At 46.1% G+C, this 19,144-nt stretch overlaps 1 protein-coding gene across 2 annotated transcripts; it reads left to right on the plus strand.

The window, feature by feature from the left end:
- Positions 1-6,303: 6,303 nt before the first annotated feature.
- Positions 6,304-7,846, plus strand: LOC136487847 (growth-regulating factor 5-like). 2 transcript variants are annotated; one of them, XM_066484965.1, is made up of 3 exons: positions 6,304-6,532; positions 6,724-6,875; positions 6,980-7,846. In XM_066484965.1, exons 1-3 carry the CDS (start codon positions 6,440-6,442, stop codon positions 7,266-7,268), a joined length of 534 nt encoding a protein of 177 aa, XP_066341062.1. In that variant the 5' UTR covers positions 6,304-6,439; the 3' UTR covers positions 7,269-7,846. The 2 variants fall into 2 exon arrangements, with proteins under 2 accessions (XP_066341062.1, XP_066341059.1); XM_066484962.1 differs by having other exon boundaries at positions 6,310-6,532; positions 6,977-7,846.
- The last annotated feature ends 11,298 nt before the right edge of the window (positions 7,847-19,144 follow it).

A 19,144-nucleotide genomic window follows, 5' to 3' on the forward strand; every position in this document is an offset into this window, starting at 1 on the left:
CCATCGCCTCGCCATCATGCCCGTGCCTGCCTCTGCATCTCTACACCGTTGCTGGCCCAGTGTGATGCCGCCTCTGCCACGCGCACGTGGTCGGGCTCGCCGTCGCCTTGTCATTAATGGCACTGTGGCGCGCGGGCCACGTCGGTCGCGAACGCGCACACCTGTCTGCTAGTGCCTGCGCATGGGCCGCAACGATCATGTCGACCGTGTCCCGCCATGGTGAGGACGAGTCGAGCCCACCTGCCGCGCCCATCTCTCTCTTTCTCTCTTTTTCTCCCTCTGCTGCCGCCATCGAGCCGCGCCATCAAATCACCCTACGAACGATCACCTCCATTCAATTCATCGCATCCATGGCTTCACTAGCATGTCCTCTCGCTGTCCGACCCTACCCAGCCTTGAAGCGCGCACGGCCAAGCTCCAATTTTGGAGCTTCCCCATCACCGTGCTGATAAGGCCGCTTCCGGCTGTGGATGTTGGTAGCCCTCCTACTATCCCCCCCCCCCCCGAGCCAATTCACTTGCACCACCAGCTTTGCCTCACCTCCATCCCCACCTTGCGCACATCAGTGGAACCGCTACCGCCTCCCCGTTGTCGCTGACACGACCGTGCTGTCATGGTGCGCCGCCGCACGGCTCGGCCGCACGTGGCCAGCATTCCTTCGTCATCCTCCACCCCAACCGTCACCTTGGTTAGGTCCACGGTACTCTGCTGATGCTCTCTCTCTAGCCAATTAGGTTCTTAGGTGCTCTAGATCACCGGGGCAGCTACGCCGTCATCGCAGATGGTCGCGTGTCATTGCAGCTCGCTCTAGCGCGTCCCGCCACCCTCGCCGCTGCTTAGCGTAGACGCTTGGGTTAGACATGGTGATCGACCCATTAGGTGGGCCTACATAGGTCCTAGGTGAAAGGTCCTTGTGTGGTTTTAGTAATTGAGTGACAACCCTAGGTGGACTAAGTGTGTTTATGTAAGATACACAGGTGATTAGTCCATAGGTACATGTGTGTGAGCAACATATGCCATGGAGATGGAAATGCCTCAGAGAAGATGCAAAGCTCACACATGTGATGATGAAGGAGCTCATTGCACATGAGACATGACATTGAGTGATGTGATCAAGGTAGAGAAGATCAACACAAGACTTGGCTTGATGGACCGGTTACAAGAGTGAAGGGCTTTGGAGCAATGGACCACGTGGCGGTGAAGCTTGAGCAAGACTTGGCGTCAATGGACGAAGGCAACGGTGAAAAGTAAGTGAAGTCAAGATCGATGAACTAATACGGTCACATGATGATATGAAGTGGATCATATCATTTGGTGATTGGTTGGTGCATGTGTTGCGTCAACAATGGAGGAGATGGAATGGAATACACAAGGCAAAGGTATAACCTAGGGCATTTCATTTCACCGGTCATAGGTGTGTAGAGAAGCTGATGACCGGGTTTAGGATAGATGGCCGTACTATCAAGAGAGGCAAACTTGTTTGTATATTGGTCATCTAGTGTCACTCGAGTGATCAAATGTTGCATCGTCGCTATGATTGAGTGGCATGGCATGTTGAGTGGCTAATCCTTTGGAAAATGATTGTGAAAATGCTAACACACATACACATGGTGGTGTATACTTGGTGGTGTTGGCACATTTATAAAGGAGAAGAAGTTAGAGTTGATGAGGATCAACTCAGTGAAGAAAAGGAGGCGAAAGGTCACTATGAGTGACTGAACGCTAGCCTCGGTAGGACCGACGCGTCCGGTCAGTGGCAACAGTTGAGCATGCGGTCTCGATCTTATGACCGGATGCTGGCGCGAAGAGTGACTGGACACGTAGGGTTTGTGTCCGGTTAGGCTAACGTAGGGCCTGTGTCTGGTCAGTGATGATGTATGCTAATGTAGCACACTGAGTTGATCTAGAGGGGATCGGACGTAGAGGTGAGTCCGGTCATCTGGGACCGGACGCGTCCAGTCGCAATATAGAGGCTCAAGGAGCTCTCTAGAAATGACCGTACTCAGGCATGGTAGCGTCCGGTCATCCTTGCTGAGACTGCGTCCAATCGGTCGTGACGTATGCTGACGTCTTGGCGTGAGGAGCAGCAGTGACACACAGCAGGCGGTGAAGGACCGGACTTAGGGGCTGCGTCTGATCGTGACCAGCCTAACAAGTCCGGTCGCAAAACAGAGGCTCAAGGAGCTCTCTAGAAATGACTGGACTCTGGCTGGTCTCCGTCTGGTCGTGCTGGAGCGGACGCATCTGGTCACAAAACAAGGCTCGAGGAGGTCTCTGGAAATGACCGGACTCAAGCGATGGCGCGTCTGGTTAGGGCGCTGTGCTGCGTCCGGTCATCATTTGACCGTTGGTGCGTGGCAGCCGACCGTTGAGATCAAGCGACTAAGGTTGAACGGAGGCGACGCATGGCGTGCATCCGTTGACCAGACGCTGGACCGGGTGCGTCCGATCGATATGACTGGCGTGTTCGATCGCCCTGAGCAGTGCCCTGTGAAGGGGTACAACGGTTCTATTTTCATAGGGGCTATAAATAGAAGTGGTGGCTGGCCTTGGGTGTAAAGGAAGGATCACACTAGAGCCTTGGTGGCTTTATGTGGTAGTGCTTGGGAGCCTTTCAACTCACTTGAGCTTGATAGTGATCATCCAATAGAGTGAGTGAGCAATTCTAGTGTGATTGCATCATGAGGTTGTATCAAGTGGCACTAGGTGTTCGAGTTGCAAGCTGGTGGTGGTTGTTACTCTTGGAGGTTACCATCTCCTAGATGGCTTGGTGGTGGTCTCCGTCGAAGCCCGCTAAAAGCTTGTGCGGTGCTCTGGAGAAGAGCTTTGTGAGGGGGATTGTGCTCACCCCGCGAGAGTCGCGAAGAGCAACTCTAACAGAGCGAGACACGAGGGGCGACAAGTGGTCCGGCCAGGTCAAGTGCTAGAGCTTGTGGTAAGTACTCCATGTGGGAGAGTGTGACTTGTGGGTCACCACTAGCAAGAGGACCGGCGGTAACCTTGGAGCTTGTCTCAACAGGGGCTAGCGTGTTGACAAGCACGTGAACCTCTAGAAAAAATCATCGTGTCATCCTTATATTCCCGTTGGTTTGCATCCTCGTTACACAAGCGTATAATTACTTTCATATACATTGTGCTTGTGTAGTTGCTTTTGTAATTAGTTATCTTGTGTAGCTTGCTAGTTACCTTCTAGCTTGTGTAGCATAGAAGTAGCTCCCTTGCGTGGCTAATTTGGTTTGTGTAGCCTTGTTAGTCATTGTTTAGTTTGTGTAGCTAAGTATTTGCGCTCTCTAATTTGGTATTGGTTGCCTTGTTATTGAGCATTGCTAGTGAGCTTAGGTGGTTTTATGCTTTTGTTTACTAGCATGTGTAGGAGCTCTCTTGTTGCTTGAAGTACTAGTGGCATAGGTCTATGTGACCTTGCTTCTAGAATTGGTTAGGTGAGCTCTAACTAGCCCGACACCTTAGTTGCTTAATTAGGATCTTCACAAGGTACTAGAGAACATATATAGAGGGGTGTAGTCTTGGCTAGACCGATAGTTTTAATTCCGCACTTGTTTCGGTTAGCCGACGTGATTAATTTTAGAAAGGACTATTCATCCCCCTCTAATCCACCATCTCGACCTTACACCAGGTGGCCGGCGTATGCGCCCAGTTCCGTCGCTCGCAGCGCCGCCGTGCACTGAGTTGTCGGGGGTGCACATGGGGGAATTCTAGGAAAGCCAGGGGGTTAAGTGAGAAAGTTTGAGAGAGGAAAATAGTGCTAGTACTTAATTGTAAATTGGGAGGAGTTCGAGGTCTCTTTTGCAAAAATAATCGACGCGCGTGGGATTCCCCGACGCGGGCCGTCTCCGCGTGGGCCGGTCTCGCATGGGCGCACCGCATGCTCGTGCTCGCGCGCGCTGCATCGCGTGGGCCGCGCGTGTGGGCCGCTCGGCAGGTTTCATTTTTCTTTTTCATAAGGAAATTAGAAATAGTTTTCTAATTTAATTTTTGAGCTGATATTTGGTAAATCATATAGGTATTCAAAAATTGTGAAACAAATTTTGTTAGGTTCCTAAAATTATGCTCTATCTGTTGGTGTATTTAGTTCATATATGTACATGTTGATACTAGGAGCTAATAAATCATTTGAGAGTGCTTAATATTATTAAGTTAATTATTGTAGGAATTGTTTATGGTAAATTGGTGATAGCTTTAGTCCTGAAAATTTTATAGTAGTTTCATAGTATTATTATGTGCTCACTGTAATTTTTATAGCTTTAGAATAGACTAAACATTAGGGTAGTTAAATGCTCTTTGTTTCAAATATACTTTAAATCACTAGTAGAAGTAAAGATATATCCTTCATTTATAAAGCTAGGTGTTTGTTAGTTGAATCCAACACTTTGCTTGATGAAGATGATAGTTAGCTAAGTACCTTAGTCATTAGAGCTAGCTTAGTAGCTTAGTATGCGTATTCTTATTTTAAGAGTTGTTGTTGCATAAATGCTAAGTGTTGTACCATCATCGCATGCATGTAGAGAACGAGTTGGCAGAGATCATGACCATCCACGATCACGAGTTCGAGGAGATCATCGAGGAGTACGAGGAGGAGATTCTCGTACAGGAGGAGATCCCGGAGCCACCACTAACTGACTCAGCTGACACCGCGTCTGCCCAAGACAAGCCCCGGTGCATAATCCTTATTTTTTATAACCACTGAATATATATATATATGATGTGTATTTACATTACAGAAATTTTATGAAAACCACATGCAGAGATATAACTGTCATATGAGTCCTACTAGTACAGGTTCAAGTAGCTCCTATGCTTAGATTTTCGGTAGCGTGAGTAACCTGCCATTACTCACAATAGGTCACTATTATAGTTACTCTTATGATAAAATGATGAAAGAAAAAATAGAGACATGGCAAGGATATGGTATGAGTATTGATGGGTGTAACAAGTTGTGTCCCATAGCCAACGAGACTTAGCTTGGTTACATTGTTTTTCCTGTTCATGTCGATTAAGGGTTGTCCGTTGCTGTGGATGGTAGTAAGCTCACAGACTTATTATTCTGAGCACATACTTGCTTATGGGAGCGAGAAGGCTTGTTACGCTCTTGTCGTGGGTTTCGGCTCTTTCCGGATCGACTGATTGGAGACGGGGAAAGTTGAAGGTCTAAGCACCATACTGAGACCGGGTATCAAGTGTGGGGGCTTGAAGTCCAAGTTTGGACGGGGACCTTGACCCCGTAACAGGAATGAAATGGGTTGGTCTTGTTTGTGCCTAGGGTACAAATGGAGAGTGTGTTTCGGGGTACCAGCTGGGATACATTGGTTCGTGAATCACCGTTTTCGTGAGACGGTATGACTTGGCTATGATCTAGCACCGTAGCAAGAATTGAAAGATGAAAGATGATGAAATGGTTCTGCTTACTCAACCCTTGCTTGAAAGTAGAACATGTGCTTACTTAGTATGGTTAGCTAATGAAATAATCATGACTGCTAATAAAACTTGACTGTAAGGATAAACTATTAGTAATGTTTTTCGCAAGCAAAAGAAAACAGCAAACCCATATTGACTATCATATCCTTGAAAGTCGGGAAAATATTCCCACTAGTCGGCTAAGTCTTGCGAGTACATTGTGTACTCAGGGTTTATTTTACCCATATTTCAGGTGTAGCTTGAGGAGTAGCTCTTGTATGGAGGGTTCTTCTGGTGGACACAGACGGATCCTTGTATCGTTTTCGCTAGATGTTTATTTTTATTCCGCTGTTTAATTATCGCACTCTAAACTCTAGTATTGTAATAAATAATTTATAAGAACTCTGGTCGTATGAAATGAATTAAGTATTATAAACTCGTACTCATTATTGCATTCTGAAAGTAAAACGTGGATTGTTTTGAGTTCTCTCTTGGAGTATGCTCGACGGAAGTGTTCGATATAACTCTCTTTCGAAGTGTTTAATGTCTAGTGAAAAACTAGCGTCTTTAGAAACGTGTTATTTTGGACGGTTGCACCAAAGAACTAGAACGGGCCACGGTTTCGAACGTTAACACTGGTTGGGAACGAGACGGAGGACCTGGGATGCGAAACGTGACATGTGTCGGGACACGCGCCTAGCACCGGACATCTGAACGCTAGTCTTACCGATACGACAACACAATACATATGGCAGGTTGGGGCGGAAAATGGAAATTTACCGTGTCTGACTGAACGGAGAAAAAAGAACGGACGGCAGCTGCCTCGCGACGGTGAGGCTAGGGAAAGTAGTTGTGTTCTGGACCGCTACCACCACGACTACTAGTACTAATGCAGATCAAGCGACCAAGACCAGTGAGACGCGTGGGGACTTGCAAGAGAGAGAAGGGAGCGGCCACCGGCCAGCGGGGCAGGCAACCCAACGCGATCTCCGGAGCAGGCCGGGACGGTGCGAGGCCAGGCGGGGCCATGAGGATCCGGAAGCGCACCCCTTCCAGGGCAGCATCGCCGGGACCACCGCCGCCGCCACCGTCTCCTCCCCTGCCGCTGCAGCAACCCATGGTGAGATGCCGGCGCTTATTGCTTGCCTGTGCGTACCTGTTGCACGCGCCACAATCGGTTCTTGGGCCAGGGGCCTGTTCGCCATCCGTGCCGGGAGGCCGGGAGGGGAGATGCTGCAGCCCGCAGGCGGTGATCTTTCTTTCCTCCTCGCGTTCTGCTCACCACTTGCCTTCCTGCCGTTCTTGGCGCAGGAGAAACCACGGGCGGAGGACGACAAGGAGGCGGCGGCGGAGGAGAAGCAGGCCATCCTGGCCGCCGGAGTCCGAGACGGCGGAGAAGACGACGATCGGGTCCGCCCCACCGCCGCCGCCGCGGCTGCCTCTGGGAACAGGAACAGGAGCAGGTGTGTGTCAAGGTCCTCTGTTCAGGTGTCCCTAGGAGATCTCGGGTGGTGTAGCTGAGAAATCACTTTCGTTCGTTCTTTCTGTCGCCTGCCCCGCGCAGCAGCAGCGCAACGGACGACGTACCCAAGCCGGAGCCGCAGGAGCAGGACGCCGCCGCCGTCAGGTGCAGCCGGAACGACGGGAAGCGATGGCGCTGCAAGAAGGCGGCCGTGCCGGGGTACCTGTTCTGCGACCGCCACATCGCGTGGTCCACACGCAAGCGCAAGGCCAGAGCCAGCAAGCCCAAGAAGAGTCACGGCAGCGGCGTCCTAGAGCCCACCAGCATCCCCAACAAGTTCGCAGAGGACCACGGCGAGACGCAGCGCAACGCCGGGTTCTTCAGCGGCTTCTAGCCGGGCTGCCGGAAGAGGGCGGGCGAACGGCGGGGAGCCTGCACCTGCACCTGCACCTGCACGGGCAGGGCGGCGCTCTACTTACCTTGAACACTACTCTCCGACTGATTGATGGTAGTTCCGCATTTTGCGTCGCGTGGATCTTTCTCGATTCTGCTGCCGTGGTATGCTCGTATCGCGTAGCAGTAGTACTCGTGTTCATCTGAAGGCAAATGCCGCGATGCCTTTTTAGGGAGAATCCAGGACCTGATGCAAAAGTAGACAGTTAAATAGGGGGCAATGACCATTGGTTGGGCCTTGTTCTTCTCGAGCTATTTGCTTTCGCCCTATAATATCTCTGTTAAGTGCGGTGGATGCAAGATGATGCTTTCGCCCTATTTGCTTCTCCAAATCCATTTGTAGACTAGGTGCAGATGCATATGGCCACTTATAGGCTTTGTTCACTGAGAAATCTGAGTTCCAAATATATGATCATTTATTTGACAAATCATTCAGGTTGATTTCTTGTGACTCCTCTTGTAATTGCAGCAACTGAGTATGGGCTTGTTGGGAGATGGGCAGATGAAATAGACCATGAAGAGGGACGTGTCGTTTTCCCTCAGCAAAGACAATGTGCTTCTTTCCTGCAAATGAAAAGGCATCTTGTGAACCATTGGCTGGTTTCCCCAAATGTCTTCCTAGAGAAGACAGGATTTTTCATTGTTGACCGTAACTCTAGCCATCCCTTTAAACTTGTCTAAGCTTCAAAACATCCCTCCACCAAAAGGATCCCTTCTTTAAATTTCTAGGCAATTTTCCAAAACCATAATATTATTCCCAAATTAAAGAGACCCAAGGCAAGTCCTCTCTATTGAAGAATTTATGTAAACGCTTAATTAGTAAAGCTTCATTTTGGGTTTTGATATTGAGGACTCCCAGCCCACCTTCCTCTTTGGCTCTACACACCATTGGCCATGCTGCCTTTGGCTTTGCCTAGTTGTAGGATCTCTGGTTGGCCTAGAAGGGGTGAATAGGTCTGTCAAAATAAACACTCAAACTTTTATCAAATTCACCCTGCGGCACTGCTGCTCTAGAGGGCGGCACTTTTGGACCAGAACAGCGGCACTGCCGCACCTGCAGACAACTTTGAGTCACAGTTCAAAATCCGTGAAAAAAAACTTAGATTGGAGAAAATTCCTAGCTTACTGCAGGTATGACAAACACAGATCAAGAGCTAGAAGTGGTAGAAACATCACACACAAGTAGATCGACAAAAAAAATTAGAAATCACCTCAACTACAATATGTCATGCAAGCAATGTAAATCAAGCACAAGTGACACAATGATTTATCCCGTGGTTCGGCTCGCCACCAAGGCTTGCCTACCTCCACGTTGTTGAGGTTAGCCACTAAGGCTTAGAGCTTTTCAGCCCTTACTCGTTCTCAAGTCAATAGACTTAACTCTTGAGATGAGGGGTGAGTTTACTAGCTTCAAGAGATTGTTACAAACCTTCCGGGGCTGCCACACAAGTTGGCAAGCTCCACAGGCGACGCTTTAGCCGGCTACGAGTCAAGCTCCAAGAGTAACAAACACAACCTCCGGTCAAAACGTGAACCAAATGCTCTTTAGAGTTGTGAAATCAATGGAGCTGCTCTCTAATCGAGTTTGGGACCATTTTTCCTCAAAGATTGATGGGGAAATCAATGAATTTGCTTGAGGACTTGAGGTCAACAATAGAGGGAGAGAGAGATAGCTCCTGCTCTGCTTTGGACGTGCTCAAGTGAGGAAGAAGTGGCAGGTAACCACTGGGAAGGAAGGGCAAAGGTATATATATATACCCGCTAGCCCCCAACGATCACTTAAATCATAGATAGCCATTGGAAAGAAAAGGGAAAGGTATATATCCCTCCAGCCCTCAACAGTCACCGCACCCAAGGGGTCGGGCGAGACGAAGCTCGTAGCCTCGAGGTCGGGCGAGACGGAGCCCGTGGCCTAGAGGTCGGGCGAGACGGAGCCCGCGACCTTGGGGTCTCGACCTTTGGGTTGGGCGAGATCATTTAATACGTCTCGAGCCATCCGGTGAAATTAGCGTGGGCACTAACTTCCTTGTGCCGTGAATCAAGTGCGTCAGTGCCTCTCTTCAAGTGCGACAGTGCCGCACCATGCAAGACAGCAAGGGTGAAAGCTCTAGTTTGGTTTTGGTGAATTGATGAAACCCTTAGTGCTAACTTAGTTTATTAAAGTGATTATGAGATAGGTAGCACTACTCCAAGTGATAAAGCAAATGAAGATCATGACATGATGATGATGATGGAATGGTGATGATTAAATGCTTGGACTTGGAAAAGAGGAAAGAAAAACAAAACGCTCAAGGCAAGGTGAAATTGATAGGAGCTTTACGGTTTAGTGATCGAGACACTTAGAGAGTGTGATCACATTTAGAATTGATAGCCATACTATTAAGAGAGGTGAAACTCGTATTGAAATGCGGTTATCAAAGTGCCACTAGCTGCTCTAACTCATTGCATATGTATTTAGGATCTAGTGGAGTGCTAACACCCTTGAAAATGTTTGTGAAAATATGCTAACACACATGCACAAAGGTGATACACATTGTGTTTAGAACTTGGAAGCAAGGGTTCGAAATTTCACTGGCGGGGTGTCCGACGGTGCCACCGGTGCCCTGTATAGAAAAGATAGGGTTTCACAGAGTGCACCGGACGCTGGACTCAGCAGCACCGGTGCGTCCGGTCAGTGGCAGCAGTTGGGTGTGGTCTCAGTCAAATGACCGAACACTGCACAGTAAAGGTGATCGGATGCTCAGGGGCTGCGGTCGGTCGCGTGTGACGTATGGTGACATAGGCGACGCTGGAGTTGGCGCGTGGGCATAGAGCTGATCGGACGCTGGTCTGCGTCCGGTCATGCTACACCAGATGTGTCTGGTCGTGCTACACTGGACGCGTCCGATCGCAAATCAGAGGCTCAGGGAGCTCTCTGGAAATGACCAGACGCTAGCTGATAAAACCGACCGGACGCTACTCTGGCGCGTCCGGTGCTAATGACGTGGCACTCGAAGGTTTGGTCTGTGTGTTAACTGGACGCTAGGTGAGTCCGATGAGGGGTGACCGGACATGTCCGGTCGCGAGTGGAACCTTACTAGAAGTGACTGGACGCTGGGGTCCTATGTCCAGTCCTACACTGTAGAGCGTTCGGTCACAACTTAAGTGTACTGATGACCGTTGAGATCGGGCGATCAGCATTTAAAGTAGGGGACACGTGGCGTGCATCACGCGACCGGACGCTAGGGTCCTATGTTCGGTCGATCTGACCAGCGTGTCCGGTCTCCTTGATTTTTAGTGCGCTGAAGAGCCAACGGTTCTATTTTGTGGGGGCTTCTATTTAAGCCCTATGGTTGGCTCTAGCTCACTCTCTTGGCCATTTGTATTGACATAACAACCTTGTGAGCTTAGCCAAATCCCTCCCACTCATCTCCATCATAGATTCATCATCTTTGTGAGATTGGGAGTGAATCCATGTGCATTGCTTGAGTGTTTGCATCTAGAGGCAATTGGTGTTCGTGTTTTGCTGTGGGATTCGCTTGTTACTCTTGGTGGTTGCTGCCACCTAGATGGCTTGGAGCAGCGAGGATCATCGAGCGGAGGTTGGTGATTGTCTCCGGCTCCGATCATAGTGATTATGAGGGATTCTTGACCTTTCCTCGACGGAGAGCTAAAAGGTACTCTAGTAAATTGCTTGTGGCTTGTGTGATCCTCATCTTGTGTTGGTTGTGCAGCACCCTATTGAGGGTTTGGTGTGTGATGCCAATTAGCGCATGAACCTCCAAGTGAGTGAATCGCCACAACGAGGACTAGCTTGCCGGCAAGCAAGTGAACCTTGGTAAAAAATCATTGTATCATCATTTGATTCTAAGGTGATTGGTCTTCATTGATATTCATTCTTATGATTGATTGGTTCATTCCTTGACTCAGCGGTATAACAATCTTGCTCTCTCTCTTTATATTACCGCAAACTAGTTGTCAAGCTCTTTAGTGTAGCTAGTCGTGAGAGCTTGTTAGTTTGGTTAGTGTGGCTCTTTAGTTAGCCTTTGAGAGCAAACTAACTTAGTGTAGTGACATAACCATTGTGTGGATAGAGACTATATAAACTAGAATTGTGGTAGGTGGTTTGCAATTTTAGTAGGCTAGCGTAACACTTGCTTTGCCTCATAATTGTCTAACCGGTTTGCTAAGTGTTGTTGTAGAAATTTTTAATAGGCTATTCACCCCCCTTTAGCCATTAGGACCTTTTAAAGAGTAATAGTGAAGTGTAGACTATCTTGGCTATAAATCTGAGGATGCTTGTGGTTGTTTGAGCACTTGGTAGCACATATTAGCTTAAGCATTGTGTCCCCCTTTATAGTATGGCTTTTCCTATACTCAAATTCAAGATATAAAAGAATCTTAAACCTCTTTTGAGTTTGAAGCCACCTATATTTGTAATTGGGGGCTCCTCCATTTCGTGTAGCATCCTCAAATATAAATTCCCTGCTTGTCATCTCGATAAATTTCATTAGTTCTCTAATTGCGTGGTCATTATCACCAAAACCCACAATTAAGGCTTGATTGCACTTTCAATCTCTCCCTTTTTGATGATTGATGACAACCCAATTAGAGCTTACAAAAGATATGAAATAAATACTGAGTCTTTTAGAGTCATGGGTGTAGAGCCTCCCCGTAAGTATGTGAATACAGAATTAAATTCTCAAATTGGCATAAGAAACCAAGATTCACATTTTAGTGAAAGTGATGGGGCTCCCCCTACATCCATGCTCCTATGGGGTGCTGCATATTGTGTTAGGTATGTAAAACGTGATGCAAATGACAGTTTATGCACAATATGGTTTGTTGTTGCAGCTGGGTGCGGCACTTCCGCACTTGCTGTAACAGCACAGATCAGAACAAAAACTACACAACATGTGATACATATAAAGATATATATTCTAGCGCAAATGTATCACAAGCGACAACATAGATTAACATATGTCAATATCCCAACCATATATAAAGTACTTAAGTAGCATTATTATATAAATAAAGTTTCTATTGGACTCTCAAACTCTCACCTAACGAAGACTATTCTAAACAGATACAAGCACAACAACCTCCACGGCGTCGAAAAAGTTGTTGACCCCTCTAATTTTCTCCCCCTTTGGTATAAAGCACCAAAAAGAGATGAAAAGAAGAAAGATCAACACCTACTCGTCATCTCCTTGGATGTTCATCCAATCAATATCATCACCTCCTACAGCCCTAGCACCTCCTGCAGCAGTCCTAGCACCACCATCACCATCATCGTCGTTGGAGTCAATACGTGCACGACCCTGACAGTGAGTAGTGGCGGTGTAGCGAGTGGAACGAGTGGAATGCCTCGGCTCCTGTCTTTGACGGTATCCCTCCAAGGTCTCATCCCAATCTGCTGCTTATCCCTGCTCCTCCTCCTCATCATCTGAATCTATGTCGAAGAGACTCGGATGGTCATACTATGGAGGAGGTGGAATAGGAGGAAGTGGTGGAAGGTCCTATCCACGCTGCTGACGCTACTCAAGCTATGTCTCATATGCTCTGTCAGCTGCATAGGTCCATCCTTTGGGTTGATGGTGTTCCTGATGAGGTTGTTGAGGATGTAATAGAGCTGTGTAGACCACTCCTCTTGCCATCTACAATCCTTCTATCTCTCCACATGTAACTAATGCCATGGATCTTAGCTCGAGGCTCATCATGAATGTAAGTGTAACCTCTGTGCTCCTCCCCAAAGCCAAGAATCTAGCTAAAAGTGACAAAGTCGACTCAGTGGTGCCGACCATCAGTCATCCAGTGAATCTCATCAGAGGTCTGGTCATAGAAGTATATGGCATGAAGCTGTGCAAGGACCTCCTCATTCCAATTATACTGGAAACCCTTGATGTCTAAAAGCTAGAACTTGTCACAAATTTTGATTACCTTGTCAAACTCAGGCTCCTCCTTCTCCTGCATCTCATCCCAATCAATGTACAACATCTTGATGATCTTGGTTTTCTTAGATGCAAGAATGGCAGTGACATAAAAGTTGGAATGAAACTCATTTTAGAATCTATAATCAATGCCTAAATCCTTGCGCACTGCATAGGGATTGATCCCCTTGCCTCTTCCACCAGCTTCCAACTCTTGAAATAGTTGACAACTGCATGCTAGCGGGAGTCATCTAGAGGTCTCATGATGATCTCACCCTCAGAATCTCTCATGTGTCTGCCATCAAACTCAGAGAGATGTTGTGGGGTGTCAGGAATGACATCAGTGGTACAACCTATCATCTCTAGCCTCTCCTCATCTTCAATGTATTGCTCACACCTCCCCCTATCACCAAGTCCCCTTGGAGCTACACTACAGCCTGCTGTTGTTGACCTCCCTTGACCACGACGAGGTGGATCCTTGTCTCTTTGCTCATTCATCTTTCTTTTCCCCTTTGGTCATTATCTCCATGCTCCATCTTCTCAAATGAGGATAGGAGAGGAGAGGGAACAAACTGCTCAGGATAGGAGCAGTAGCAGCCGTCAGTGACGTTGAGGGAGGGATGGCAGCTATCGCGACATAGCCAGAAACTGGCAACGCGTGGCTAAGCAACAGTGACAGCGTAGGCACGGGAGGAGTGAGAGGCGCGGGCATCGGCGTCGGGGAAAAGAGAGAGGGAAAGATGTTACTGCAGACCTAAGGATAAGAAGAAGGATAAATGGGCCCCGTAGTAAAACCATTTGGGTCAAATCTCAATTGAGATTCAAAGTGTGGCATTGTCATAGAGCAGCACTGCCGCACTTCCCAAAATAGTGAGAGTTAGCTATAATCTATTTGACTCTCTCCGTATAAGATATGGACACATATCACCTATATACCATGACCAGAAACAAACAATATATACAGACCTTGATCATGATACATAAGTTGTCTTTTATGCACAATATGAAAATTTTCAACTCTTTTGCCTAGATACTAGTTTATCAAATAGAGGCATGCTAAAATTCAAACCATGTTACGAGAATCAAGTATATTTAGCTCACTATGCAAAGCACAACACCTTGACTCATCGAGGAGCTTTGTGAAGATATCAGTTAGTTGCTTTTCGGTGCTCACATGGTGAATTTCGATATCTCCTTTGGTTTCGTGGTCTCTCAAGAAATGATGACGGATGTCTATGTGCTTGGTTCTTGAGTGGCTTACGGGATTATTTGCAAGCTTAGTGGCACTCTCGTTGTCACATAATAATGAGATTTTGGTAAAATGACATCCAAAATCATGAAGAGTTTGCCTCATCCAAAGTAGTTGGGCACAACATGCACTGACCGCATCATACTCATCCTTAGTAGTGGAAAAGGCTACATAATTTTGCTTTTTAGAACTCCAAGACACTAGGGATCCTCCAAAAAATTGACATGTCCCCGAAGTGCTTTTTTGATCTACTTTGCAACCGGCGTAATCAGAATCCAAATACTCAAGTAGAGCAAACTTAGATCCCTTAGGATACCACAAACCAAGGTTAGGAGTGTATACTAAATATCTTAAGATTCTCTTAATGGACACCAAGTGACACTCTTTTGGGTTAGCTTGAAATCTAGCACACATGCACACACTAAGCATAATATTGGGCTGAGATGTGCACAAATAAAGTATAGAGCGAATCATGGAACGATATACCTTGGTATCCATGGCTTTCCCTTCAATGTTGAGATCAAGATGTCCATTGGTTGGCATGGGAGTTTTGATGGGCTTGGCATTCACCATGTCAAACTTCTTGAGCATATCATGGGTGTACTTCATTTGACTAATAAGAGGTCCATCCTTCACCTGCTTGATTTGAAATCCGAGGAAGAATTCAACTCACCCATCATGGACATCTCAAATCTCTTCATCATGATTCTACTAAATTCCTCACAAAAAGTATGATTAAGTACTACCAAATATTATGTCATCGACATATATTTGGCACACAAATATATCTTTACTAACTTTGTGAGTGAAAAGGGTAGGGTCGGCTTTGCCTATTTCAAAGCCTTGTTTAAGCAAGAATTCCTTAAGGCATTCATACCATGCTCTTGGTGCTTGGTTAAGCCCATAGAGCACCTTTTGGAGTTTCTAGATATGGTTGGGGAACTTATGATCTTCAAAGCCTAGTGGTTGCTCAACATAGACAAGTTCTTAAATAGGGCCATTAAGAAATGCACTCTTCACATCCATTTGATATAGCTTGAAGTTGTGATGAGTAGCATAGGCTAGAAGCATTTGAATTGCTTCAAGTCTTGCCACCGGTGCATATGTTTCTTCAAAGTCCAAGCCCTCTACTTGAGTGAAACCTTGAGCAACCAACCTTGCCTTGTTCCTTGTCACCACTCCATTCTCATCTTGCTTGTTGCGGAAGACCCACTTGGTACCAATGACATTGGTATTGGGTCGTTCCACCAAAGTCCACACTTGGTTTCTTTCGAAGTTATTGAGCTCTTCTTGCATGGCCATCACTCAATCTGGGTCTTCAAGTGCTTGTTCTACCTTAAGAGGCTCTAAAGAGGAAACAAACGAGTAATATTGACAAAAGTTTGCTAAATGTGAATGAGTTGTTACCTCTTTTCGAAGACTCCCAATGATGTTATCAATGGGATGATCCAGTTGTATTGTTTGCCTTAGCCTTGGATGCTCAATGGCCTCTTGTTCATCTTCTAGATCTTCATCATCATCTTGCTCAAATATGGGTTGTAGGTTTTGTCCATGAGCTGGAGTCGAATCAGCTGCTGCTGACTGTGTAGGTGCGGCACTACCGCCATTAAGTGCGGTACTGCCATGCCCTGGAGTTGCAACAGGTGTTTGCTGTAGTGTAGCATCAGGTACGTCAGTGGAAATTGGTGCAGCAGCAACTTGAGGAACCACCACTTCAGTGACTTCATCTTCTTGTGGCTAATATCACCAATAGTCAATTGCTTGATTGCTTCACATGGTGGATCCTCCTTTCCTACAACACTTGAATCAACTTGCTCCACTTGAGAGCCGTTCGATTCATCAAATGTCACATCTATAGCAACCTCAACTCTCCCGAAGGTTTTATTGAAGATATGGTAGGCATGCTCGTTTGATCCATAACCAAGAAGAAAACCTTCATCAACTTTAGGTGCAAACTTAGAGATTTTGGGTTTCTTTGTTAAGTATGAAACACTTGCACCCAAGCACTCTAAAGTAAGACACCTTAGGCTTGTTACCGGTTAGAAGCTCATATAAAGTTTTCTTCAACTTCTTATGTAGGTAGAGGCGGTTGATGGCATGGCAAGCGGTGTTGATGGCGTCACACCAAAAGATGTCTAGCATTTTATACTCATCTAGCATTGTCCTTGACATGTCAATGAGTGTATGGTTCTTCCTCTCTACTACACCATTTTGTTGAGGGGTGTATGGAGTTGAAAACTCATGCTTAATGCCCTCTTCATCAAGAAACTCCTCAACTAGAGTATTCTTGAATTTGGTCCCATTGTCGCTTCTCACTTTCTTGATGGGAAGACCGAACTCCTTTTGAGCTCTTCTAACAAATATCTTCACCTTCTCTTGAACTTGGCACTTGTCATGCAAGAAAAATATACAAGTGAAACGAGAATAGTCATCAACAATACCAAGACCATATTTGTTACTCCAATACTTAGGTAGGTGACCGGTCCAAAGAGATCCATTTGTATTAGCTCCAATGGTTGCTTGGTGGTCATGATGCTCTTTGGTGGGTGAGGTGCTCCAACTTGCTTTCAAGCTTGACAAGCGTCACAAATCTTATCTTTCTCAAAGTGAACATTTGTTAGTCCAAGAATGTGTTCATCTTTTTGAAGTTTGCCCAAGTTCCTCATCCCAACATGGGCTAGTCGGCGATGCCAAAGCCAACCCATGCTAGATTTTGCCACTAAACAAGTCTCAAGCTTAGCTTTACTTTTGTTGAAATCAACTAACTAATGCTTGTTCTTTAATTGACCCATAAAGACAATAGAGGAATCCTCCCTTCTAAAGACTTCCACACCCTTATCCGAAAAGAGACAATTGTAGCCCATCTCACACAATTGACAAATGGACAACAAATTGTAACTCAACGAATCAACATGTAATACATTTGTAATGGAATGCTCAAGGGTTATAGCAACTTTACCGAGACCAATCACATCCCCCTTTGAATTATCTCCAAAGACAATATTTTTATTTGAGTGCGTCATCGGAGAATATGATGAGAACATACTCCTTTCTTCGGTCATATGATTTGTACATCCACTATCAAGGACCCAACTTGATCCACCGGAGGAGTATGCCTACAAAACAAGTTTAGTTGCTAGATTTAGGTCCCCAATTTGACTTGGGGCCTTGCATGTTAGTCACAAGAATCTTAGGAACCCAAATAGAAGTATTCCTATATATGTTGGTTTCCTTTCCAACATATTTTGCAACAAATTTCCCACTGTTGTTGTTCCTCAAAACAAAGCATGATGTCAAGCTTTGTTGAGGTGCATAAGTCTTTGGTTGATAGGCATACTTAATCTTGGTTGCCCACACTAGTTACTTAGGCTTCTGGAAAACCTGTTTCTCCTAGTACACCTTCTTCTTGGGCTTAATTTGATTAGGAACAGAGTTGGTAGCCTTCCCATTTATGCGGGGCATGGCACTATCGCCCTTTACTGTGGCACTGCCGCTGTGCGGCACTACTGCTTGGGGACGCTGCACTGTCACAGTCTGTGCAGGCTGATCTGTACCAATTTTGCCCTTCCTCTCAAACTGCACACACTCAAAGCCATTCACTATCCTTCTTCCATTTGTCTTGGCTCCTTTTGTGTGTCCAAGCCCATGCTTGATTGAGGGATAACTTCCTTACTTGAATTGTGGCCCTTTTGATTCATCAACCTTTTTGTCATTGGATTGGGTCACACTTATCCACCCTTTTCCAATGACTTCATTGAGCCTAGAAATCTCCTTTCTCATAGCTTCCATGTTTGTAAGGTTAGTGGAATAGGCATTCAAATCAAAATTAAAACATTTTCCACAACCTTGACTAGTGGAGGGAGTAGAGGTTTCCTTTGCCTTAGTGAGATGTGAGTTGCTATCCCAAAGAATGCTATATTGCATCTCAAGTTCTTTGTGCTTTTCATCTAAGTCATAATACTTTTTCTTGAGAGCTTTATTTGCTTTCTTTGTGATAGCATGGTCCTCTTGCTCTTTGGCCAAAGCCTTGCACAAGGATTCCATCTCACTTCTCTCTAATACAAGAGCTTCTTTGCTAGCAATGTAGAGATCCTCTTGTTGGATAAGAGTATCGTCTCTAGATTCTAGCTTGGCTTGGACACTCTCTAGATCCTCCATTATCTTAGTGATGAATAATTTGGTCTTTCCATGTAAATTTTTAGTTATCATGTTTATTTCTTCATCACTAGATTCATCGTTACTAGAGCTATCACTAATATCACTACTAGAAATATCACTAGGAGGTGGAGGAGATTTGGCCTTCGATTTGGATTTTACCTTCTCACCCTTTGCCATGAGACAAATATGAGGGGAGTAGTAGTCATCATCGGACATGTCGTTGAAGAGCCTTGGTGTAGGGGATGACTTGTGAATAGCAATAGTTGCAACTTTCTCATCCTCTTCACTTGTGCTTTCTTTAGTTGAATCTCATTCATGCCCAATGTGAGCCTCTCCCATGTACTTCTTGCTCTTTCTACGGTCAGCCTTCTCCACTTTCTTGTCCTTCTTGTATTTGTTGTTGTAACACCCCTGGTGTTACGAGCTTGTTTAGCACCGCGATTTTGGCCTAACAAAAATTATCGAACCGATTTTCTTGGATTTTAAAATTTAAAAACCATT

This window comes from Miscanthus floridulus, chromosome 1 (genome assembly GCF_019320115.1).
Source record: "Miscanthus floridulus cultivar M001 chromosome 1, ASM1932011v1, whole genome shotgun sequence".
Classification (NCBI taxonomy): Eukaryota; Viridiplantae; Streptophyta; class Magnoliopsida; order Poales; family Poaceae; genus Miscanthus; species Miscanthus floridulus.

Excerpts from the sequence above, each read along its gene's own strand:
- LOC136487847 (XM_066484962.1), top strand. The coding sequence starts at position 6,440 with ATGAGGATCCGGAAGCGCACCCCTTCCAGGGCAGCATCGCCGGGACCA. Across the intron at positions 6,533-6,723 it reads TGCCGCTGCAGCAACCCATG|GAGAAACCACGGGCGGAGGA; the intron begins GTGAGATGCCGG and ends TTCTTGGCGCAG. Across the intron at positions 6,876-6,976 it reads GGGAACAGGAACAGGAGCAG|CAGCAGCGCAACGGACGACG; the intron begins GTGTGTGTCAAG and ends TGCCCCGCGCAG.